Source organism: Lissotriton vulgaris, chromosome 12 (assembly GCF_964263255.1).
Source record: "Lissotriton vulgaris chromosome 12, aLisVul1.2, whole genome shotgun sequence".
In the NCBI taxonomy this organism is placed as follows: domain Eukaryota; kingdom Metazoa; phylum Chordata; class Amphibia; order Caudata; family Salamandridae; genus Lissotriton; species Lissotriton vulgaris.
The window spans coordinates 10,206,675-10,232,240 of record NC_141700.1 but is presented as its reverse complement, the minus strand read 5'-3'; the positions used below and the strand labels follow the sequence as shown (position 1 = coordinate 10,232,240).

The following is a 25,566-nucleotide window of genomic DNA, read 5'->3' as shown; positions in this document are numbered from 1 at the left end:
CGGCAATGTTGGCGCCGGATGCGCGCGCAACCAGTAGCGCGCTGAGAATTGCACGGAGGACAGCGCCGGCCGGCGCTCCTCGGATAAGATAATATTGTACTTAAATAAAACAGAGTTCCACTGAATATACTTGCTGCCTGTGATTATTAAACATCATTACAGTGGCGACGAGGTCGGGAGGCACATCCAGACGACCACGAAGAGAAAAAAACGTCGGACCCCCACGTGGGCAGCCACAAGGAACAGACGGACCTAGACACGGTCACCTGGCCCACCCAGACACGGGCAAGGTCTACCCGGCACAGCCCAGCCGACGAGACGAAGCACCAAGACACGGCAGGACACACCTGAGGTACGGCGAATCCGAGGAGCGTGGCAGTGCCACAGCTAAACACAAAAGCGGCGAATAGGCCAGAGTGGTGGCGCAAACACCCCACAGTCAATAGGCCACACGCACTACATTCCTGAGAATCCACGCCAGGGAGGTGTAGCGCTGGCTACTAAAGAGGAGGAGGTGGGGACCAGCACCAAGAGTCCCCAGGGAGATACGAGCACAGGGTTCAAGGACAGCACCCCAGGCAGCCCCACCGGCAAAGGCACCGACATAACAGTTACCAGGGAAGTGAAAATGAGCACGCCGGCGGGGTATGCAATAGCACCTGTGCAATTCCTACCAAAACCCGGAGAACCACTAATGAAGTGGGAGGACTGGAAAGAATATATCGATAACTTTATAGGGGTCCTGGAGGATGAAAATGAAGAAAAATTCACCCCCCAAAGAAAGAAACGCATTCTGTTGCTGAACCTGGGACCGGAGGGACTCAGAATCTACAAGAGTCTGGTGCCCAAAAAGAGAGAGGACACTGATGACGATGTGTATGCCCATGCAGTGGAAGACCTAGATGAACGTTATCGGCCCACCATCTGTGTGTTAGTGGACAGATATAACTTTCAGCAGAGAAAACAACATGCTGGAGAAACCATAGAAGAATATGTAGCGGCCTTGAGGAAGCTGGCGGCCACGTGCAAATACGCACTGTGGGAAGATGAATTCATCAAGGATCAGATAGTGATGCACACCACGAGCATGAACGTGCAAGATAAGTTATGGGCAAGCGGTGACACCACGCTCAAGGACGTCTTGGTCATCGTAAAAAGAGCAGAACTCGCACGGAGATGTGCTAACGCAACCAAGAAAGAAGCGACGACTCCTACAATGGTGAACAGGGTACAAGAGGAAGATCACCGCAGAGACCAGAGGAGCAAGAATCCAACCCCCAAAGGAACCAACAGATGGCAGGGAAACGTAGGATCGCAAGGAAAGCAAAAAAGCAACGACAGCAAGAAAACGTGCTACAGGTGCGGTAGCTGGTCCCACGAGGCACACGATAGAAGATGTCCGGCGTTCCGGGCCAAGTGCCAGCACTGCGGCATCATGGGCCATTTCGAGAAAGTGTGTCGGAAAAAGCTATCCAAAGGTGTAGTGAAGTGTGTCGACCAAAGTGAGGAAGATTTAGAGGAGGTCGCGGAGGAAGATGTTGTCACCGTCCTATGCATCTACGACCAGGTACTATGTGTGGAAGGGAAGAGGTCGACCAAACCCGTATTGGAAATGTCAATGGGCGGAATCACCATCAGCGTGGTGGCGGACACAGGTTCCCCATACACCATTGTTCAACGTGCTGTGTGGGAGGAAGAGTTCAGACCGAAGTTGGGCCCGAAGTTGGAAAAGCTAGACATCAGACCGGTCACATTCAATGGTGATCGTATCCCGATGGTGGGGTTCCAACGCTTGATGTTCGAGTTCAGGGGCCGATCAGCATGGTGCAAGCTGTACATTGCGGAGAAGGGACCCTCCGTCTTGGGGTGGCTTGACCAGGGCGACCTAGGAATCAAACTGGACCCAGGAGGGAAAGAACAAATATTGCTCACGGAACCGGAGGAGTGGCCCGATTTGAACAAATGGAAGGAGAACTACCCAAGGGTGTTTGGAGGCACAGTGGGGAAGATGGAAAAATTCCAACACAAGATTGTGCTCAAGGAAGGAGCTACCCCTGTAGCCCACAAGGTGAGGAACGTGCCCATAGCGGTGAGAGAGGCAGTTCAGACAGAACTCCAAGAGTTGGAGAGGAAGGGCATAATTGAACCGATCACCTGCGCAGAATGGTTGGCGCCCTTAGTGGTAGTTATGAAACCCAACGGGAAGGTCAGGCTCTGTGTGGATTTGAGAGAACTGAACAAGAACATTGTCGTGGAGAAATTTCCCCTCCCTAGAATCGAGGAGATGTTGGCAAGGACCAGGGGAGTCAGGTGGTACTCCACTATCAACTTGACCTCAGCCTACCATCAGATAGCACTACATCCGGACAGCAAAAGCCTAACATCCTTCATCACCCCGTTTGGGTGCTACGGGTTCTGCCGCATGCCGTTCGGACTGGCCTCGGCGGCCGCAGTCTTTCAGAAGATGATGCACCAACTGTTCAGAGACATCAAAGGCGTCCAGTATTTCAGGACGACATCCTGGTAATGGGTCGTGACAGACTGGACCACGATCAGAAGCTGGGAAGAGTGCTACAGACATTGGAGGACAAAGGCCTCACAGCTGAGTGGTCCAAGTGCCGATTGGGTCTGGAATCGGTGACATACCTAGGCCATGAAATCGGAGTGCAGGGCATCACGCCCAAGGCTGAAAACGTAAGAGCCATCGCAGAAGCTCCACCCCCCAAGAATAAGGAGGAGGTCAGGTCATTCTTGGGGATGGCGGAGTACTACAGCAAGTTTGTGGTACACTTTGCATCGAAGACCTACCATATGAGGTTGCTGACCAGGGAGAGCACATCGTTCCAATGGACACCGGAAGCGCAAGCCGAGTTCGAGATCATCAAGAAAGACGTCACTGGAGCTGTCCCACTCAAGGGATACGACCCACAAGGCGCCACAGTGCTCACGACCGACGCCAGTGACAAGGGCCTAGGGGCCGTGCTCATGCAAGACCGAGGAACAGGCGAGATGGAGACAATCAGCTTCGCATCAAGGGCGTTGACGGACACCGAGAGCAAATACAGCGTGATTGAGGGTAGACAGTCAAAATATCGAGTTGTAAATATCGACTTACCATAATATCGAGTCTGTAATATCGAAGGAGCATAATATCGAAGGCAAGAATATCGTAGGACAGAATATCGACCCAAGGTAAGTAATATCGAAATACTTAATATCGATGTAAGTAATATCGAAGTTAGTAATATCGATAGCATATATATCGATGTTAATAATTTCGATGACACTAATATCGATATTTGTATTATTTTATAGTTTTTTATTATGTATGTGTCATATGTTTAATTTAAGTATTTAAAATAATTACTATTATATGTGTATACATTTTCTATAATAATATAGAAATTTATAAGTAAATTTGATGTTTTAGTACCGGAGCGGGTTGTGGGTTTATAGGGGAATAGGGTGGGAAGTAATTTAATTATGGTAAGTTGATTAATAATTAGTAGGATTAATTAATTAATTATAATTATTTGCTAATTAATATTGATTAATTGGGAAATAATTAATTGATTAATTGATATATATTTTCTGTAGCGGGATGTGGGTTTATAGGGGAATAGGGTGGGGAGTAATTTAATAATAATTAATTAATTAATATATGTTTTTAAATATTTATAACTAATTAATTGGCAAATAATTAATATTAATTAGTTAATTAATTAATATAATTTGGTACATATTTTAAATTAGTAATTAATTGGTAATTAAATAATATTAGTTAGTTAATTACATTATTAGAGTAATTTATTTATATATAATTTTTAGTTACTGTTAATTAATTAATTGGGGAAAAATGATAATAATTATTAAATTATATTAATTACAGCTTATGTGCTAATATATTTACTTTATTGTTATTGTTAATTATTAATTGCTAATTAAAAAATATTATTTAACTTTGGGTTAAGGAGTATTTTTAGGGTTCAGGGTCATTTTTGGGTTTTTGGGTAAAGGGGTATTTTGAGTGTTTAGGGGCAGTTTTCAGTTCATGGGTAAAGGGGTATTTTTAGGGTTCAGGGTCAGTTTTCAGTTCATGGGGAAAGGGGTATTTTTAGGGTTCAGGGTCAGTTTTCAGTTCATGGGTAAAGGGGTATTTTTAGGGTTCAGGGTCAGTTTTCAGTTTTTGGGTAAAGGGGTATTTTTAGGGTTCAGGGTCAGTTTTCAGTTCATGGGTAAAGGGGTATTTTTAGGGTTCAGGGTCAGTTTTCAGTTCATGGGGAAAGGGGTATTTTTAGGGTTCAGGGTCAGTTTTCAGTTCATGGGTAAAGGGGTATTTTTAGGGTTCAGGGTCAGTTTTCAGTTTTTGGGTAAAGGGGTATTTTTAGGGTTCAGGGTCAGTTTTCAGTTCATGGGGAAAGGGGTATTTTTAGGGTTCAGGGTCAGTTTTCAGTTCATGGGTAAAGGGGTATTTTTAGGGTTCTGGGTCAGTTTTCAGTTTTTGGGTAAAGGGGTATTTTTAGGGTTCAGGGTCAGTTTTCAGTTCATGGGGAAAGGGGTATTTTTAGGGTTCAGGGTCAGTTTTCAGTTCATGGGGAAAGGGGTATTTTTAGGGTTCAGGGTCAGTTTTCAGTTTTTGGGTAAAGGGGTATTTTTAGGGTTCAGGGTCAGTTTTCAGTTCTTGGGTAAAGGGGTATTTTTAGGGTTCAGGGTCAGTTTTCAGTTCTTGGGTAAAGGGGTATTTTTAGGGTTCAGGGTCAGTTTTTAGTTTTTGGGTAAAGGGGTATTTTTAGTAAATTAATTATTAGTAATTATTGTTTAGTACATATATATTATATCTTTACTGTATATATTTTTATTTATTAATTTTAAACATTATTAGATACTTTTAAATATGTTTATTTTATTTATTAGTGTTATATACTTACTTTTACATTTATATATATTAAAAAAAAAATCGATATTTTTAACATCGATATTTTTTACAACGATATTATTTTTTCGATATTTTTGTACTTACCATGTTGTAGATAGGATGTCGATATTTTTGCCCTCGATATTGTTGACTCGATATTCTTGTAGGTCGATATTTTTGTAGTCGATATTCTGTCATAGATCCGTGATTGAGAAAGAGATGCTGGCGGTGGTATGGGCCATGACGAGATTTCGGCAATTCCTGTGGGGCACCCGATTTCTACTAAAGACAGATCACAAGCCGCTGGTAAAGGTACTAACGTCCAGTGGGCATGCCAGCGCCACTCCCCGGATATCAAAAATGACTTTAAAATTACTTGAGTTCAGGTATGATGTGGAGTACATCCCTGGGAATAGGAACCGAGTAGCGGACTACTTGAGCAGAGCGGCCGCCATGGAACCAGGGGAAGAAGACCCTGCAGGCAGAGGGGAGCTGGTTGCTCTTGTAGAAGACCAGGAGAAGCTCATCAGCCTGCAAGAATGGACGGAAGCATATGAGGAAGACACAAATATGAAGGAAGTGAAAAAGCACACCGTACAAGGATGGCCAGACAAAAGGAACGTGAGTGAGAGCATGAAGCCGTACTATGAGGTGAGGGAAGAACTGTCGATTGGAGATAAGGGGGTATTCATATACAGAGGAGACAAAGTGATCCCCCCAAGGAACCTCACCACCAAGCTCTTGGACCTGCTGCACGAAGGCCATTTAGGCATAGGAAAACTCAAGGCGAGAGCTAAACAAAACTACTGGTGGCCCGGCATGGACATAAGGGCGGAAAGGCATGTCAGGGAGTGTCCACAATGTTAAGGAGCGGACAAGACCCTAAAACCGTTGAGACCAGCATTAGGGAAGTTTGACCCCCCCGTCAATCCGTGGGAAGAGCTATCTATAGACATTTTGGGACCCGTTCTAGATGATCAGGGCACACAAAAGTACGTGTGTGTACTCATGGATCGATACTGTGGCCGGAGTTGAAAGTGGACGAGTCCATGGACACAGAGAACATCTTAAAGTTTCTGTCAGAGACCTTCACTAGGGAAGGAATCCCCAAGTCCATTCTGAGCGATAATGGCCCCCAGTTCACGTCGGAAAGGTGGCACAAGTTTATGCAAAGAAATGGCATCACCATCAGACACACGGCAATTTACCATCCAGCTGGAAATGGCCTAGTGGAGCGATTTAATAGGGTAGTGATGGGAGCCATACAAGCCGCCATATCTAGCAACAAAGACTGGGAGAAAGCGCTAGAGAACATGGTGTGGGCCTACAGAATAACCCCCACAGGCACGGGGTACAGCCCGTTTCAAATATTGAGAGGACGAGAACCCTTCACGCATGACAACAGAATCTGGAAGGAAAAGGTTGTCACCAGTGAGTGGTCCCCTGCAGTGGTACGGGCCAACCTGGAAAGAGCACAAACAATCTACACCAACCACTACAACAAACGGAGGAATGTGAAAGAGACTGGTCTGGAAAGGGGAGAGTGGGTGAGAGTAAAGCTAGCCACTCTACAAAAGAAAGGAGACAGCAAGTATAGCAAGCCTATGCAAGTCAAGGAAGTGTATGATCGAGCGGCCCTGCTGAGCGATGGTAACGTGTGGTCGCAGGACCGCATGGCCCGGTGCAACAAGGTATTGAGATGGGAACGACTTGGAACGGAAGGTGAAGACATGGATGAATTGAACGTGGAGAGTAGGCAAAGTGGAAGTGAGCAATGTGATGGAGCAAGTGCAGAGAAGGTGCGAGAAGGTGAAGAAGCGAGCGAGACTCAAGGAGCTGAGATGGACCAGTCGGGGAGGAGCATGAACGGTGATGGAGCGGTGAGTGAAGAAATGGAAGGAACTGGAAGGCAGTATCAAGGGACTCAAGAGAACGCCGGTAGGGTTACCAGGAGCGGAAGGCAGGTGGTAAGGCCCTCCAGATTTCGAGACTTTGAATTGGACAATGACGTGTAAGTTACTGCTTAAGACTTTGGTAAAAGGGGGAGATATGTAGCATTCTAGTTTACGCACGTCACGTAGACGTGACGTGGGGCGGCCATGTTGGCGCCGGATGCGCGCGCAACCAGTAGCGCACCGAGAATTGCACGGAGGACAGCGCCGGCCGGCGCTCCTCTGATAAGATAATATTGTACTTAAATAAAACAGAGTTCCACTGAATATACTTGCTGCCTGTGATTATTAAACATCATTACAGATTATCGCCGCTTTTATCGGCAGGAAACTGCTGCTAAAGCGGCGATAATGTATCGCCCTTTCTTGATAATATGGCCCCAAGTTTTAGAAATCCGGTGCAAAAACTCCTGAGCTTCTGGAACCTTCGAAAGCAGATGAAACTGCCCGTCCGAGAGAAGCTTCCTTTATGATTGCTGAGCTGTAGCTGGGCTAATGATGCAAGTGCAACTCATCTCTGGACCTGACCTTTGCTCTCCTTTGGTAGATTGGCCTGATCAACATGACAGTCCTAAAAAAACGTTTGTTTGATTTTGATTGCTGAGCAATACTAGCCTGTACCCCTTGCGCTTTATATAGAGGGAGCATTTGAACAAAGCCCCTTCGGCGCCTGGCTGCAACTGCACAGCAGAAGATTCCACACAGGGGCACTTCTGGCAAAGAGAACTGGCCCTGCTGCATTGCCTTTCCCAGAGCCAGCTCTTTAATTCGAGAATCCCCACGATTGATTAGGATTGTCCTCGGAAATTTAGATGTAGCAGAGCGCTGTGCTGGAGCTCGATGACCTCGCATTAAAGTTAGATCCCCCCAAAAACTTGGCAGGACGTAGGAACCACACACCAAATAATTATAGCCCAGAACCCAAGAAATGAAGGTGCACCTAAAGTTAAATAGAAAGAAAATAAGCTGATAAAGAAATAAAATGAAAATGTTGAAAATAGTTCACGAAACCAAAAGTTCCAATCAAGAAAAATAAATCCATAAAGGAAGTGAAGGGCTAAAATCAGTCTCTGTCCCACTAGCCGCTGCCAACAAGTATTGGCAAAACCTATAGGTTTGGCATTGGCTGCCAAGCCATTTGGCCTTGTCAATGTTTGTTTTGTTTGTCTAGCTTTTGGTAAAGCTTTACTACAGTGGGTGCTGCCAGACCCATACCATTATGAAGATAAAAATTGGCTACCAGCAGAAATGCTTTTGTTCGAGGCATGTGTGCTGTAGATACACATACTTTGCATACTCCTGCCATCTAGTGTTGGGTCTGGGTGTTTGCAAGTTGTTTTACGCCAAGAATCACTAGAGGAAGATTTTCTATGTGAAACATTAGGGAACACACACAGAACAACACAAATGTTGCCTATCCTTAAAGGTATGTTGAGACATACTAATTATATTTTAAAAGACCTAGTTAGAACATGTATAGTAACACCTAGACTGGACAAAAAATATAACCCCCTCCATCTGACCCAGTTTTTTTCAGGGGTCAGTTGCCTTTGGATTCATTAGTGGTCTCTAATGCCCGTAAAAGGGCAAATTCGCATCGCATCAGGGGAAGCACCACCTCCGGATAAAGAATCCAAACTCATCGATCCATTGGGATAAAGAGTGGCTGCTCAATCAGCCAACCATTGGCGTATAGATAATACACAGGGTCTCATGTCCAGGTACGATAGAGCTCACTGGGGTGAGATGGCAGAATTATTAAAATATCTCCCAGAAGAACACAAAAAGAGGGGGCAGGCAATAGTTTCAGAGGGGAAACCTATTTCTAATTCATCTATTAGGTGTGCTTTAGATACGGCAGATACTGCAGCTAGAGGAATCAACACTAGCCTTCTGCTCAGGAGACATGCACGGCTCAGAAGCTCTGGTTTCAAACCTGAGGTGCAACAAACCATCCTTAATGTACCTTTTATAGGAAAACCCTTCTTGGGCCTCAAATAGACCAGTCCCTTGAAAAAATGAAAAAAGATACTGAATTGACAAAGTTATGGGAGCACTTCAATCTTCTTCTACCAGAGGTTCCTTTCATCGCTCCTTTTACAGAGGAGGCTCCAAAAATATCACTAACACCTCAGACGTGGCTGCATCTTCATATAAAACACAAACACTATCACCCCCCTCTAGAGGATTCTATAGGGGAACTATAGAGGAAACAATTGTAGAGGAAGAGGGAAAGGTACACCAACACATACCTCCCAGTCCCCTAACCAGCAGTAACTTGCTTCTACTTCCCCGACCATTCATCACCTGTCGGGGGAAGATTACAACAGTTTCTACCCGTTTGGCAATCCATCACAACAGACAAATGGGTTTTGGGTATTATCCAACATTGTTATTGCCTGGAGCTTACCAGCAATCCTCACGATATTCCACCTCGCATTCACTCTTGTTACAACACCAAGAGCTTCTCAAACAAGACGTACAAGCTCTTCTAACAAAAGGAGCTATAGAACCAGTTCCATTAAAACACCAAGGCTCAGGGGTTTACTCACTTTACTCCTAACCCCCAAAGAGGACGAGTCCCTACGACCAATTTTAGATCTCGGGCTGTTAAACCTATACATACTGTCAGAACACTTCCATATGGTTACCCTTCAACAAGTGCTTCCACTCCTACAACAAGGCGACTTTATGACCACACAAGACTTAAAGGACGCATATTTCCATATTTATATCCATCCAGCACATTGCAAATCTCTCAGAAATGTGATAGCAGGAAATCACTATAAATTCAAAGTACTTCCTTTTGGAGTGACTCCTGCACCCAGAGTATTCACAAACAGTCTGGCAGTAGTTGCAGCTCTTCTAAGAAGACAACAGATTCATGTCTTCTTATATCTGGAGGATTGGCTCATCACAGCCAACACATAGAAAAAGTGTTTACAATGCACCTTCTCCATCAACTGGGATTTACAATGCACAAAAGTCCCATCTTCAACCCTCACAACTGCAAACATATCTAGGAGCAACGGTAAACACTCACACAGCTCCAGCCTCTCCCAATGCAGCCAGAATTTAAAACGTTCAAACTGTATTACTACACTTTCAAAACTACCAGTACCTAACAGAGAAAACTTTCATGCAGCTGTTAGGAATGATGTCATCATGCATTACAATAGTACGCCATGCAAGACTGCATATGTGGCCTCTACGGGAATGCTTAGCACGTCAGTGAAATCAATCAAAGGCTCAATTAATAGTTCTTATTGTTGGTAGACAGCAGCACTCATCGCTCCGTGCAGTGCTGGAACATACAAAACCTATCGAAAGGGCAGCCATTCATCGACCCTATTCCACAAATCGTACTAACAGCAGATGCATCTCTCACAGGTTGGGGGCCCATTACCAGCATATGACATTTCAAGGTTGATGCGACACCAAACACAAAAGTCTCCACATCAATTACTTGGAACTTCTAGCAGTTCAATTAGCACTAAAAGCTTTCCAGCCCCACCTAGTAGGAAAAGTTGTCTTAGTCTGGACGGAAAATATGACAGCAATGTACTATGTACAAAAACAGGGGGGGGGGCACTCTCTACATTTGTCATGCCTCTCTCAGACCATATGGTGTTGGGCAATGCATCACAAAATTAATCTTCTGGCCGACCACCTTCCAGGAATAAACAAACAATTTGCTGACCTCTGCAGGATGCGGCAACAAATACATGAATGGGAAGTTCATCCCCATGTTCTCCTCCCATACGTCCAGAAAGGGGGATTCCCACAAATAGTCCTCTTTGCCACAGCAAAGAACACAAAATGCCCAAACTTCACCTCCAGATTCCCACACCATCTATCCAAAGGCAGTGCCCTATGGATGAAGCGGTCATGGATATTTGCTTACGCTTTTCAGCCTCTCCCTCTCCAATTTCTGGTGCGGAAACTGAGGCAGTCATCACTGACACTTATTCTAGTGGCTCCCTTGTGGGCTCGTCAACCGTGGTTCACCACACTACTAGAATTGTCAGTAGTTCCACACCAAAAACTGCACTTCACTTCCAACCTTCTCACACAGAACCATGGAGAAATCAGACATCCAAACCCCAAGGAGCTCAACCTAGCGATCTGGCTCCTGAAATCATAGAAATCGGATACCTATACCTACCACCAGATTGTATGTCAGTTCGTAAGGAAGTCAGAAAACCTACCACTAGAGCATATTGTGCAGCAAAGTGGAATAGGTTTGTGATATATTGTAATAATAACACAATTGATCCGCAAGATGCATCTATATAAAACATTATTTGCTATCTTTTGCATGTACAGCAAGTTAGCTTAACCTACACATCCATCCGACTATACCATGCGGCAGCAGCTGCATATCTGCAAAACAGACAGCATTTGTCCTTATTCAAAATTCCAATTATTAAAGCTTTTATGGGAGAGCTGAAAAAATTATATCACCAAAGGTACTACCTGCACCTGTCTGGAACCTTAATATTGTTCTCACAAGGCTTATGGGTCCACCTTTTGAGCCTTTACACAGTTGTGTATTACAATTTCTTTCATGGAAGGTTGCCTTTACAATTGCTATCACTTCATTAAGATGAGTTGGTGAGCTACATGCATTAACCTTAGAAGAACCTTTCTTTCAGCTTCACAAAGACTGAGTGGTTCTTCGTACAAACCCAAAATTCCTTCCAAAAGTAGTTTCTGCGTTTCATATTAACCAATCAGTTCAGTTACCCGTGTTCTTCCTTCAACCAGATTCAGTAGCAGAAAGGGCTCTACACACACTTGATGTCAAAAGAGCACTATTGTACTATATTGAGAGGACAAAAGATTTCCATAAAACAAAACAACTTTTTGTTGCATTTACTCCACCTCGTAAAGGAAATCATATTTTAAATCCGGTATTTCTAGGTGGATTGTTAAGTGCATTCAAACTTGTTATGTTAAAACTAAAAGAACTTTAACCATACCTCCTAGAGTATATTCTACACGCAAAATAGGAGTGTCTATGGCCTTTTTAGGTAACTTTCTCTTAGTTGACATATGTAAAGCAGCTACATAGGCTACAGCACACACATGTACAAACATTATTGTGTGAATGTATTAGTTTGTCAACAAGCTAATGTAGGGCGAGCAGTGCTAAAAACACTTTTTCAAACAATGGCAACACCCACTGGTTAGCCACCACTTTTGGAGGGTACTTCTACACAGTCTATGTAAGGCATGTGTATCTACAGCACAAACGCCTCAAACGGATTATGTTACTTACCCTGTAAGCATCTGTTCTTGGCATGGAGAGCTGTAGATTCACATGCGCCCTCCTACCTGGATACCTGTGGTTGGTGTTGTTCTTATTATTCACACTGCATACGCATGGACATATTTATACTACACTTGGTTACTTCATTCTCACACTCTTGCTGGAAAACAATCGAACAATGGAGTTGATGCCCATGTGCAATATCACCGAAAGGAGGAGTCACCTTACCTTGTGACTTGAAAAGACTTATTCGAAGAAATACAAACTTGCAAACATCTGGACCCAACACTAGAGGGCAGGAGTAAGCAAAGCACGTGAATCTACAGCACTACGTGCCAATAAGAGATGCATACAGGGTAAGTAACATAATCCTTGTCTCAAAACACACACACACACAGCAGCCCTGACCCTAAAGGGAACTACATTGGTATCCAGATGTATCACTTGTAAAAGATCAGGAGGCTGTCACTCACAGTGGGGTTGGCCAATGTCTGAAGCGGGCCAGGCTGCTGCCCCATACTATATGCTGCAGTGGGAGGAGACATTTGTGAGTGACAACAATTTGATACAGCCCTTTCCTTTGATGATCACGTCAGGATCACGGCAGGCTGCTGTTTCGGACTTATCAAATCTTTAAAAAAATTCTTTGACTTCCTCCCCATCGCATCCAGGAAATCGGTCGTGGTCGCATTAATACTCTCCCGACTCGACTATTGCAATGGGTTGATGGCTGGAGTGAAAAAGTCCACACTGAAGAAGTTGCAAAGTGTACAGCACGCAGCTGCAAGATTAGTGTTAAAACTTCCCAGGAAATCCTCAGCCTCAGCAGCATTAAATCGTCTTCACTGGTTGCCCCTGCACAAGAGGATCCTCTTCAAGCTTCTACTAACAGTTTTCAAAGCACTTAAAAACATCGGTCCGAAATACCTTGTCAACCGCTTTGTTCACTATGACCCCGTACGAAGTTTGAGATCCTCCGGTGGTAACCTTACCAAGATTCCGAGGTATAAATATAAAACCAGGGGCGGAAAAACTTTCACAGTCCTAGCAGCAAGGGCCTGGAACAACTTACCTTTACACCTCAGACTGGTTGAGACTGAGAGTCTTTTCAGGAAACAACTGAAGACCTGGGTCTATCAACAATCTGATGCTTATGTTATGGCCGCTATCTAGAGCTTCCATCATCCAATCCCATCCACACACAATCTCTCAGCGCCAAGATGCTCCTTCCGGAGCGATAGGCTGCGCTTAATAAATACTCACAAATACAAATACAAATACAACACAGAGCAGTGGACAAAAAGAGCAGGCTGAAGCCCCTGTCGGTATAATATACCAATAATGTCAGTAAAACAAAAAAAACTCAGATCTTGGCCAAGGTCACAGGTATGGCCTAGAGGTCAGCCGTGCACCAAGACTCCGCCCTCGGGCTTGGAGCCCAAAGGAGCTCGGAGCCGCTTCAGGCCTCAATGAGGGGGTTGTTCGCCGAGCCTGGCCAGTGCCTGGGCTGTGCATGGTCAAGATATGGAGCCTGGCTCTCCGGCCCTGACTTTCATTCCTGGCTCTTTCTGTACTGATCCCAGGGCCCCCTGGCCCCTTGAAGAGAATCTGAAAGGAACTGCGGGGTGAGGGGTGATTGCAGACTGGTACAAGGGTGAAGTTAAAATCATTTGCAAAACGCACAAAGTCTCTAGGCGCTGTTCAAAATGTAGGTGAGAAAAAGACCAAGTCAGTGCTCCTCTTCTGAAGGACAGAGGGGCATATTTACAAGGGCTTCATCTCCGCTATTTTAGCTTAAGAAGCCAAAAAAGCGGAGATAAAACTATCACCCTATTTACAAGAGGGTGCTAACATGCATAATCGCATGTTAGCACCCTTTTTCCAAACGCCTCCCTTTTCATCTCTAATGAGATGCAAAGTGGGCGTTACTGGGTGTACCCCGGCTAAACAACCTTGCAAATATCGCTGATGTTCACATCGCAATATTTACAAGGCTGCCCCAGCATTTTAGCACATGTTAGTTTTGGGAGAAAAATGCTGCTATCTCCAAAAACTAATATCTGCTAAAATGCAGACTTACCTATCCCTGACATTGGGGTGGATTATGCTGTGGGTCGTATCAGCAAGGTTATCGCTGTTTTGCATGGAACATCGCTGGAAAACCAGCGATGTTCCCTGTAAAACGGCGATAAACTCGCTATCTCTGGAATTTTTATCGCCCTGGAGTAACGCGTTGTTAATAACGCCCTACCAGGGTGATAAATTACAGAGATAGCCTGCGATAATAAAATTATCGCTAAGCACGGCCAGCGATAATTATCACTGGCGGTTGTTAATATGCCCCCAAATGCTTGTCTGGATGGCCAGGTCTGTGGGTGGCGAAGAAACTGGAGCAAGGAAGCTTCAGAGCGGAGATACAAGTCTCCGAAGCACCCCAGTTAACTGGGGATTTGTGGAGCAGGCAGGCTCCTGGCCAGATTGGCTCCTCCCCCTGGCTGCCTCTTTTCTCAGGAGTGGCCATTGACGGTCCCTGAGAGGCTGTTGGGGACACTGTGAGCAAGGCAGTCTTTCTTCTTTCCTGATTCAAGCTGCTGCTCAGAGGCGAGGGCTTCTCAAGTGCCCACCTGAATGCTATTAGAAGGACGAGTGGCATTGATCTTCGAGAGGAGAAACAAACACCACACAAGACAAAAAAGAAGTCATCAATAACTAGAAGCAGAAGCCAGAGCAGGGGGCGGGGGAATATTGAGTGCATTTAGATGTAAAAAAAAAACCATGAAGGGGGTGGTGAGTACAATGACCTTTCTTTGACCCCGAATCCTGCCTTTTCACATTGACGTCGGGCCACAGATTCTGACATGTGACCTGTGGCACTGACATTTGGCCTCTGACCTCCAGTTTTTAGAGGGTTTTTTCTGCCCTTCATGCACCTGGGACGTGCCATGTGAAGGTACACAGGGGCATATTATCAAGAAACTGCGTTAACATTCTCGCAGGAAACTGCCGTTAAAGCGGCGATAATGGGCTTGATAAAATACGCCCTTGTGAATTCCCATAGAAGCCCAGGTTCTGGTGTGAACATGGGCTTCTATGGAAATTCTCCACGGCGTATTATCAAGCCCTTTATCGCCGCTTTAGCGGCAGTTTTCTGCCTCTAAAGCAGCAATAATGTTAACGCTGTGCTTGATAATATGCCCCACCGTTATTTGCTCATCCCATCTTTCCTGAGGTGAACGTCCCTGTTCATCCTTTAAAGTTGATAATGTTTCCCTGATGAAAGTACAACTTCTCGTACGCATGCATGTTTGTTACATCCTAACCCCCCGTGTCCATCTTGGCTGTTGTGAAAGTGAAGTAAAGCTGCTCCTGCTCTTCCCTCCAGGATCCTTCATCGTCTCCATTCCTGTTCCTATCTACAACCATCTCACCGAGGGATACTGGTTCGGGCCCCAAACCTACTGCAGCGAGTCCTTCCCCTCCGTCTACCATGAGAAGGCGTTCATCCTCTACAACTTCCTGGCCGTCTACCTTCTGCCACTGCTGACCATCTGCATCTGCTACAGCGCCATGGTGTACCAGATGGGCCACCCTAGTGTGGAGCCTGTGGACAATAACTACCAGGTATCGTATCTGCGTGCACCAGCATCGCTAGCATCTTCAGGCGCGCATCCTGTCATTGGGCCTATGACACATGACAATCGCCACCCCAACACCCATAAACGAGCATCCTCTCATTGAGTCTACCAAACATACAACCACCACCACCTCAACACCCAAAAGCATGCATCCTCTCATTTAATCTATAAGGCATGCAACCTCCGCCTCAACACCCATAGGCATGCGTCCTCTCATTTAATCTACAAGGCATGACGACCACCACCTCAACACCTTCAGGCATGCATCCTCTCAATTAATCTACAAGGCATGCAACCACCTCCTCAACACCCATAGGCGTGCATCCTCTCATTTAATCTACAAGCCATGCAATCACCACCTCAACACCCATAAGCGAGCATCCTGTAATGTAATCTACAAGGCATGCAACCACCTCCTCAACACACATAGGCGTGCCTCCTGTCATTTAATCTACAAGCCATGCAATCACCACCTCAACACCCATAAGCAAGCATCCTGTAATGTAATCTATAAGGCTTGCAACCACCACCTCGACACCCATAGGCATGCGTCCTCTCATTTAATCTACAACGCATGACGACCACCACCTCCCCACCCATGAGCATGCATCCTCTTATTTAATCTACAAAAGCATGCAACTGCCACCTGAAAACCCATAAGCATACTTCCTCTTATTGAGGCTACTAGACATGCAACCACCACCTCAACACAAATAGGCATGTGTCCTCTCATTTAATCTACAAGGCATGCAACCACCACCTCAACACCCATAGGCGTCCATCTTGTAATTGGGCCTACAACGCATGATGGCCACCTCCTCAACACCCATAAGCATGCATCCTCTCATTTAATCTACAAACCATGCAACCACCAGCTCAACACCCATAAGCGAGCATCCTGTCATTTAATCTATAAGGCATGCAACCACCACCTCAACACAAATAGGCATGCATCCTCTCATTTAATCTACAAGGCATGCAACCACCACTACAACACCCATGAGCGAGCATCCTGTCATTTAATCTACAAGCCATGCAGCCACCACCTCAACACCCATAAGCATGCATCCTCTCATTTAATGTACAAGGCTTGCAACCACCTCCTCAACACCCATAAGCATGCATCCTCTCATTTAATCTACAAGGCATGAAACCACCACCTCAACACCCATAAGCATGCATCCTCTCATTTAATGTACAAGGCTTGCAACCACCTCCTCAACACCCATAAGCGCACATCCTCTGATTTAATCAACAAGGCATGAAACCACCACCTCTTCACCCATAGGCATGCATCTTGTCATTGGGCCTACAACATATGACAACCAGCACCTCAACACCCATAAGCATGCATCCTCTCATTTAATCTACAAGGCATGCAACCACCACCTCAACACCCATAAGCAGGCATCCTGTCATTTAATCTATAAGGCATGCAACCACCACCTCGACACCCATAGGCATGCGTCCTCTCATTTAATCTACAAGGCATGACGACCACCACCTCAACACCTACAGGCATGCATCCTCTCAATTAATCTACAAGGCATGCAACCACCTCCTCAACACCCATAGGCGTGCATCCTCTCATTTAATCTACAAGCCATGCAATCACCACCTCAACACCCATAAGCGAGCATCCTGTAATGTAATCTACAAGGCATGCAACCACCTCCTCAACACCCATAGGCGTGCCTCCTGTCATTTAACCTACAAGCCATGCAATCACCACCTCAACACCCATAAGCAAGCATCCTGTAATGTAATCTATAAGGCTTGCAACCACCACCTCGACACCCATAGGCATGCGTCCTCTCATTTAATCTACAACGCATGACGACCACCACCTCCCCACCCATGAGCATGCATCCTCTTATTTAATCTACAAAAGCATGCAACTGCCACCTCAACACCCATAAGCATGCTTCCTCTTATTGAGGCTACTAGACATGCAACCACCACCTCAACACAAATAGGCATGCATCCTCTCATTTAATCTACAAGGCATGCAACCACCACCTCAACACCCATAGGCGTCCATCTTGTAATTGGGCCTACAACGCATGATGGCCACCCCCTCAACACCCATAAGCATGCATCCTCTCATTTAATCAACAAACCATGCAACCACCAGCTCAACACCCATAAGCGAGCATCCTGTCATTTAATCTATAAGGCATGCAACCACCACCTCAACACAAATAGGCATGCATCCTCTCATTTAATCTACAAGGCATGCAACCACCACTACAACACCCATGAGCGAGCATCCTGTCATTTAATCTACAAGCCATGCAGCCACCACCTCAACACCCATAAGCATGCATCCTCTCATTTAATGTACAAGGCTTGCAACCACCTCCTCAACACCCATAAGCATGCATCCTCTCATTTAATCTACAAGGCATGAAACCACCACCTCAACACCCATAAGCATGCATCCTCTCATTTAATGTACAAGGCTTGCAACCACCTCCTCAACACCCATAAGCGCACATCCTCTGATTTAATCAACAAGGCATGAAACCACCACCTCTTCACCCATAGGCATGCATCTTGTCATTGGGCCTACAACATATGACAACCAGCACCTCAACACCCATAAGCATGCATCCTCTCATTTAATCTACAAGGCATGCAACCACCACCTCAACACCCATAAGCAGGCATCCTGTCATTTAATCTATAAGGCATGCAACCACCACCTCGACACCCATAGGCATGCGTCCTCTCATTTAATCTACAAGGCATGACGACCACCACCTCAACACCTTCAGGCATGCATCCTCTCAATTAATCTACAAGGCATGCAACCACCTCCTCAACACCCATAGGCGTGCATCCTCTCATTTAATCTACAAGCCATGCAATCACCACCTCAACACCCATAAGCGAGCATCCTGTAATGTAATCTACAAGGCATGCAACCACCTCCTCAACACCCATAGGCGTGCCTCCTGTCATTTAATCTACAAGCCATGCAATCACCACCTCAACACCCATAAGCAAGCATCCTGTAATGTAATCTATAAGGCTTGCAACCACCACCTCGACACCCATAGGCATGCGTCCTCTCATTTAATCTACAACGCATGACGACCACCACCTCCCCACCCATGAGCATGCATCCTCCTATTTAATCTACAAAAGCATGCAACTGCCACCTCAACACCCATAAGCATGCTTCCTCTTATTGAGGCTACTAGACATGCAACCACCACCTCAACACAAATAGGCATGCATCCTCTCATTTAATCTACAAGGCATGCAACCACCACCTCAACACCCATAGGCGTCCATCTTGTAATTGGGCCTACAACGCATGATGGCCACCCCCTCAACACCCATAAGCATGCATCCTCTCATTTAATCAACAAACCATGCAACCACCAGCTCAACACCCATAAGCGAGCATCCTGTCATTTAATCTATAAGGCATGCAACCACCACCTCAACACAAATAGGCATGCATCCTCTCATTTAATCTACAAGGCATGCAACCACCACTACAACACCCATGAGCGAGCATCCTGTCATTTAATCTACAAGCCATGCAGCCACCACCTCAACACCCATAAGCATGCATCCTCTCATTTAATGTACAAGGCTTGCAACCACCTCCTCAACACCCATAAGCATGCATCCTCTCATTTAATCTACAAGGCATGAAACCACCACCTCAACACCCATAAGCATGCATCCTCTCATTTAATCTACAACGCATGACGACCACCACCTCCCCACCCATGAGCATGCATCCTCTTATTTAATCTACAAAAGCATGCAACTGCCACCTCAACACCCATAAGCATGCTTCCTCTTATTGAGGCTACTAGACATGCAACCACCACCTCAACACAAATAGGCATGCATCCTCTCATTTAATCTACAAGGTAGGCAACCACCACCTCAACACCCATAAGCATGGATCCTCTCATTTAATCTAGAAGGCATGCAACCACCTCCTCAACACCCATAAGAGAGCATCCTGTCATTTAATCTACAAGGCATGCAACCACCACCTCAACACCCATAAGCAAGCATCCTGTAATTTAATCTATAAGGAATGCAACCACCACCTCGACACCCATAGGCATGCGTCCTCTCATTTAATCAACAAGGTAGGCAACCACCACCTCAACACCCATAAGCATAAATCTTCTCATTTAATCTAGAAGGCATGCAACCACCTCCTCAACACCCATAAGAGAGCATCCTGTCATTTAATCTACAAGGCATGCAACCACCACCTCAACACCCATAAGCAAGCATCCTGTCATTTAATCTACAAGGCATGCAACCACCTCCTCAACACCCATAAGAGAGCATCCTGTCATTTAATCTACAAGGCATGCAACCACCACCTCAACACCCATAAGCAAGCATCCTGTAATTTAATCTATAAGGCATGCAACCACCACCTCGACACCCATAGGCATGCGTCCTCTCATTTAATCTACAAGGCATGTAACCACCACCTCGACACCCATAGGCATGTATCCTCTCGGTGGGCCTTAGAGGCATGACAATCACCACCTCAAAACCCACAGGCATGTATCCTCTCGTTGGGCCTACAAGGCATGACAACCACCCCCTCATCCATAGGTCTACATCTTTTAACTGGGCCAACTTGGGGAAAGGTCTGTCAGAACCCAAAGGTGGGCTCGGTCCTTGAGGGTCTTTCGGGCAAGGGGACACCGTCAGTTTACGTGAACTCGGACTGTGGAGCTCGGATGCAGAGGTATTGTGTTGAGCAGGTCACTTGCGTTGGAGCCTCTCACTCTACTTGGGTGACCTGGAGAGGGGAAGAAAACAGGGTAGCAGGGCCTCTCTCAGTGCAGGCCTCGTTGATCCTGAAGTTCCTTGTCAGCAGGTCAGCTTTGGTGTTGGTGGTGCCTGGGCTGGACACTCAACAAGTCTTGGTTGCAGCAAATGCCCAGGGTATTGGTGCTGTGCAGATGGCTCCTGGCAGGCCTGGCGTCTCCAAACTTGGCAGGTAGACAGAACTGACCTCCTAGGACCACAGAGACCTCCTCCTGAAGTATACCTCCCTCGGTGGACCCAACATGGCGGACCGGGCAGATGCGGTCAGTGGGGAGTGTATAACAGTATCCAATGGACTACTGACCCCTGGGCTGATTACACACCCTATATGATACCTTCCTGTGGAGAGTGGGCATATTCCTGATCCAGAGTTCCTAGTTTCACCAAATTCAAAATGGGGAAACCCTTTCCCAGCTGTCCAATTCAGGTGACCCACCTTATGAACCCAGAGAGTCCGCCTCCCCCCGTTCTGATCCGCGGCCACCGAAGTCATCTGCGGCGTTCCGCAAGGATCCTCGCTCAGCCCCACCCTCTTCAATGTCTACATGAGCCCCCTCGCAACCATCGCACGCCAACACAACCTCAACATCATCTCCTACGCTGACGACACCCAGCTGATCCTCTCCCTCACCAATGACCCCGCCACCGCCAGAGCCCGCCTCCAGGAAGGAATGAAGGACGTCGCGGAATGGATGAAGCTCAGCCATCTGAAACTGAACTCAGACAAGACGGAAGTCCTCATCCTGGTACCATCCCCCTCGACCTGGGACGAATCCTGGTGGCCCCCTGCCCTGGACACCACCCCCAAGCCAACGGACCATGCACGCAACCTGGGCTTCATCCTGGACTCCTCCCTCACGATGACCAAGCAAGTCAACGCCGTCTCGTCATCCTGCTTCAACACCCTGCGCATGCTCCGTAAGATCTTCCAATGGATCCCCACCGAAACCAGGAAGACGGTCACCCAGGCCCTAGTCACCAGCCGTCTGGACTACGGGATACCCTCTACGCTGGAACCACAGCCAAACTCCAGAAAAGACACCAGCGCATACAGAACACTTCGGCACGACTCATCCTGAACATCCCCCGTCACAGTCACATCTCGGCCCATCTGAAAGACCTGCACTGGCTCCCCGTCAGCAAAAGGATCACATTGAGGCTCCTCACCCACGCACACAAGGCTCTCCACAACATGGGACCCAAATACCTCAACAACCGCCTCACATTCTACACACCCACACCCCCTCCGATCCGCCAGCCTCGCCCTCGCCACCGTCCCACAAATTCGCAAATCTACCGTCGTAGGAAGATCTTCATCCTACCTGGCGGCCAAGACACAGAACTCCCCCCGATCCGGCTGACCCAGGATCATCTCTCCTTCAGGAAACAACTCAAGACCTGGCTGTTCGAGCAGTAGCGACTCCCCCCCTCCCTGCGCCTTGAGACCCTAGCGGGTGAGTAGCGCGCTATACAAATTTATTTGATTTGATTTGAATGCAGCAGATGACTTGTGTACTCAGGAAGGGTTGAGGTCGGAGGGGCCATGGGTATGAGGGCAGAAAGAAGGGCAGCACAATGTCAGAAGAGCCTCATGGGAAGGATAGCGCCCAGAAGGGAGGATCGGTGAGATCAGCACCCACTGGGGGATAGAGGGGGCTCCAAACCCCTCGAGGTCTGCTCACTTCTGCAGCCCACACTTTGTGTAGAAACAGCAGCCATTGTTAATGAAACAAGGCAGAGGAGATAGAGTGCCTGCAATGGGCCGATGGGTTCCTGCCAGAGTGCCCCACGCGCCTCCGTCTCAGTCTCGCAGGGCGGGGGAGGCTGAGGCAGCTCTTCGTAGTGCCTGTGAGGTGGCGTCAGGCAGGTTTCTTCCACTCCAGCTGGTGGACTCCATTGTCGCTGGGCCTGTGTCCTTGGAATATGCGAACAATGACATCACATCTTATTCATGCAAGTTGTTGTTGGAGGGGCATCTGTACGCTTAATTTCATGATAAAGAAAGGGGTTTGCAGTTGCATGTAGGTTCATGTCAGATTGGGGCGGCGGGGGTGAGGGCGTCGGAGGGCTGTGAGCGGTAAAGTATTACCTCTGAGAAGGCCTGCCCGAAATCCACAAGTCTTAACCTTGCATTGAAATTGGAAACCGTGAGGGTTGGGGTGCAGTTCTCAGAATTTGAGTTGAGTATATAACCTCCACTTCCAAAGTTGGGGAGCAGTTCTCAGGGTCAGACCTGGGTATATAAGCTCCACCTCCAGGGTCGGGGTGCAGCTTCAAGGGCCAGAGTTCGGTATATAACCTTCACTTCCAAAGTTGGGGTGCAGTTCTCAGGGTATTTTCTCACTTCCCATAGGCCGCCTTCCCCGGATATGCAGGGCTTCCCGGCAGGTCGGTGGGTTCCTGGAGGTAAACGTCTTTGCAATAAGACGCAGGCCCATTCGAAGGCCATTGCAGTGTAGAGCGCTCTACGGTGAGACACAGAGGGGATACCGATTGAGCCGGCTCGCCATGAGTTGTGCATTGGGGTGTAAGGTCGTTTTAAGGGAATGTTGGGAGGGTTTTGGGAATTCTGGAGAAGATGGCACTTCTGAAGTTTATATCAAAAGTAAGGATGACTGGGGCGCTTCTAGGTCCAGCATACATGCCCCTGGACATATGTATTGAAACAAAGGTATGCAGTTCTTTGGAAATACCAAAGAAAGGACAGTAGAGGACTAGTCGGTACAATGAAATGTCCAAAAGTCGGAGCGGGAGTATGACACTTTGGAGCACGGGCCCTCACACGCAGCTGGGTGTCATGCTTCATCATAGGGCTCACTCCTCGTCAGGCCGGCGCTGCAACGGATGATGGGCACCCTATGAGGGGCTGTTTTTTGGAGATCTTTTGTTCCCAAAGTCGTAAAGTGCGGCGCGAGTTTAGGGCCTAACGGTGTCGAGGAGTGTGAAGCGTGTGAGTAAAATATGAGGGAAATTTAAAACTGGGCACACTGGTACTTAAAATTAATTTTAATTTGAATTAGCGAGTCCACTTACCCTGGCTAAAACTTGAGTTGGCGCACCACTGGTATAATGTTCCGCGGTGGCTAAAGGGTAGAGGTCAACATGTTTCATGCCTAGGTTGTGGGGCGATCAGTTGGCATTTGTCAAGACCATGAATAAAATAACTATCTACACCGTGGTTGGTGTCCTCATGAGTATCAAGGGTAAACCAAACACTCAAACAACTTAACAGTGAGGTACCTTGCGGTAATACCGACCTAGAAAACAGCTAGAAGGCAAGACAGTGCGGCACGTAGTAGTGACACATCCGTGTGTCATACCTAGTCTCAAAGGTGAGCGCCATATTAGAACATATGCAGAAGGAGCGGGTGGCATGCGAAGAATGATCACCGCAGCAGTAGCCAACTGCGTGGTGAAAACTGTAATAGCATTCGCTAGAAGGAACCTACTGGAGTGGTCAATAACAAAATCAAATAAATGCAGCAGCGTGTTAGCCACAGCAGTGACACATTTGGGGGGTGTAAAACCTAGTCACAGTGTGGGCGCCATATTGGAACATGTAATTGCTGATCCAGCCAATGGTATTGCTGAAGGCCAGCCTGGAGAGTCATCTGTTTGCAAGGAATGAAACTCGTGGCTACAGCTGATGGTGAACACCCGGGTGGAAGTGGAGTTATTGAGGGCCATGTGTGAGTCAAAGGCACTTCGTGTAGAGGGGGCGGCCATACATGGAGAAGCTTGGGAGCCAGGGATTGGCTGGGAAAGGTGAGTTTCCATGGGGTGGGTATAAGGATCTCTAGCACAGGGGTTGTGTGTCTGATGCTGGGATACACCCAGACCCTTCGAAACAGGGCGCGCAATGCATGGCAGAAGGTTCTGGGCCTGCGTCCAAGACTACAGTGTTCTATCTCAATGAGATGTATCATGTTATTTCCATCCCTTCGTGGGGAGTACAACAATGTAATGAACTTTGGGCTCTATACGAGTTTCATAGAATCCTGGTTCAACAAGACCCGGGTGGTGTGCCCATGAGATGCAGACCAATGCACAGGTGCATTCTGGGATTATATATTTTGATATTTCCAAGGTCCATTCCCCTCCCAGTGTTTCTCTATCAGTCTTCCTCCTAGCGTTGCATTCTGCGGTACACTGTGTGTCACATACTTCCAACTGTTGTCTCTTTGTTACCCAACACAGGTGCAGCTCCTAGCGGAGCGATCGGAGGCCATGCGCGCCAAGATCTCTCGCATGGTTGCAGTGGTCGTCATGCTGTTCACCCTCTGCTGGGGGCCCATCCAGCTCTACATCCTGTTCCAGGCCTTCAGCCCCAGCTTCCAGCGCAACTACTACACGTACAAGGTGAAGATCTGGGCCCACTGCATGTCCTACACCAACTCCTCCATCAACCCCATCGTCTACGCCTTCATGGGCGCCAACTTTCGCAAGGCCTTCAAGAAGGTCTTCCCCTTCGTCTTCAAGCAGCGAGTGGGGAGCACCAACGCTGCCAATGCCAACGTCAACACCGAGATGCACTTTGTCTCGTCCGGCACATAGCGCAAGGCCGCAGAACATGGGATGAGGCATCCAATGGGGAATGTCAACGTCAAGGACAATGTTGACTTTTTGACAAACTCCTCTAGAAGATGTGGAGGAAAAGGAGAAACAAGTATTTTTGTAAAATAGAGAAGAAGATCCTTTTTCTTCACGACTATAAAAATGTATATTTATGTACAGGTATATATTTTTGTGGGGGATGGTAGAAAGCCATCAGAACCAGCTCAGACTTCAGGTATTTTCTCAGGACACTGGACTATCGTGGTAAAGGACACCGTCACAACACATCTTCGAGCTCCGACAGAAAAAGTCTACAAAGTGCCCTGAAGGGAGCAAGCATTTGAGAAGCTGCTTCACTGGAAAGCTTCTTGTAGAAGAGTTGGGAATGAAGGAACACATCCTCAAGAGGGAACA

The 25,566-nt window shown here is 46.9% G+C and overlaps 1 protein-coding gene across 1 annotated transcript in view; it reads left to right on the top strand.

Annotated features, from left to right (window-relative positions):
* Positions 1-25,253, top strand: part of KISS1R (KISS1 receptor) — a 241,624-nt gene extending 216,371 nt beyond the window's left edge. Inside the window, exons 4-5 of the mRNA XM_086946308.1 lie at positions 15,522-15,760; positions 24,796-25,253. Coding sequence (XP_086802434.1) covers positions 15,522-15,760; positions 24,796-25,152 — 596 coding nt within the window. The 3' untranslated portion in view covers positions 25,153-25,253. The remainder of the gene's footprint in view (positions 1-15,521; positions 15,761-24,795) is intronic.
* Positions 25,254-25,566: the final 313 nt, after the last annotated feature.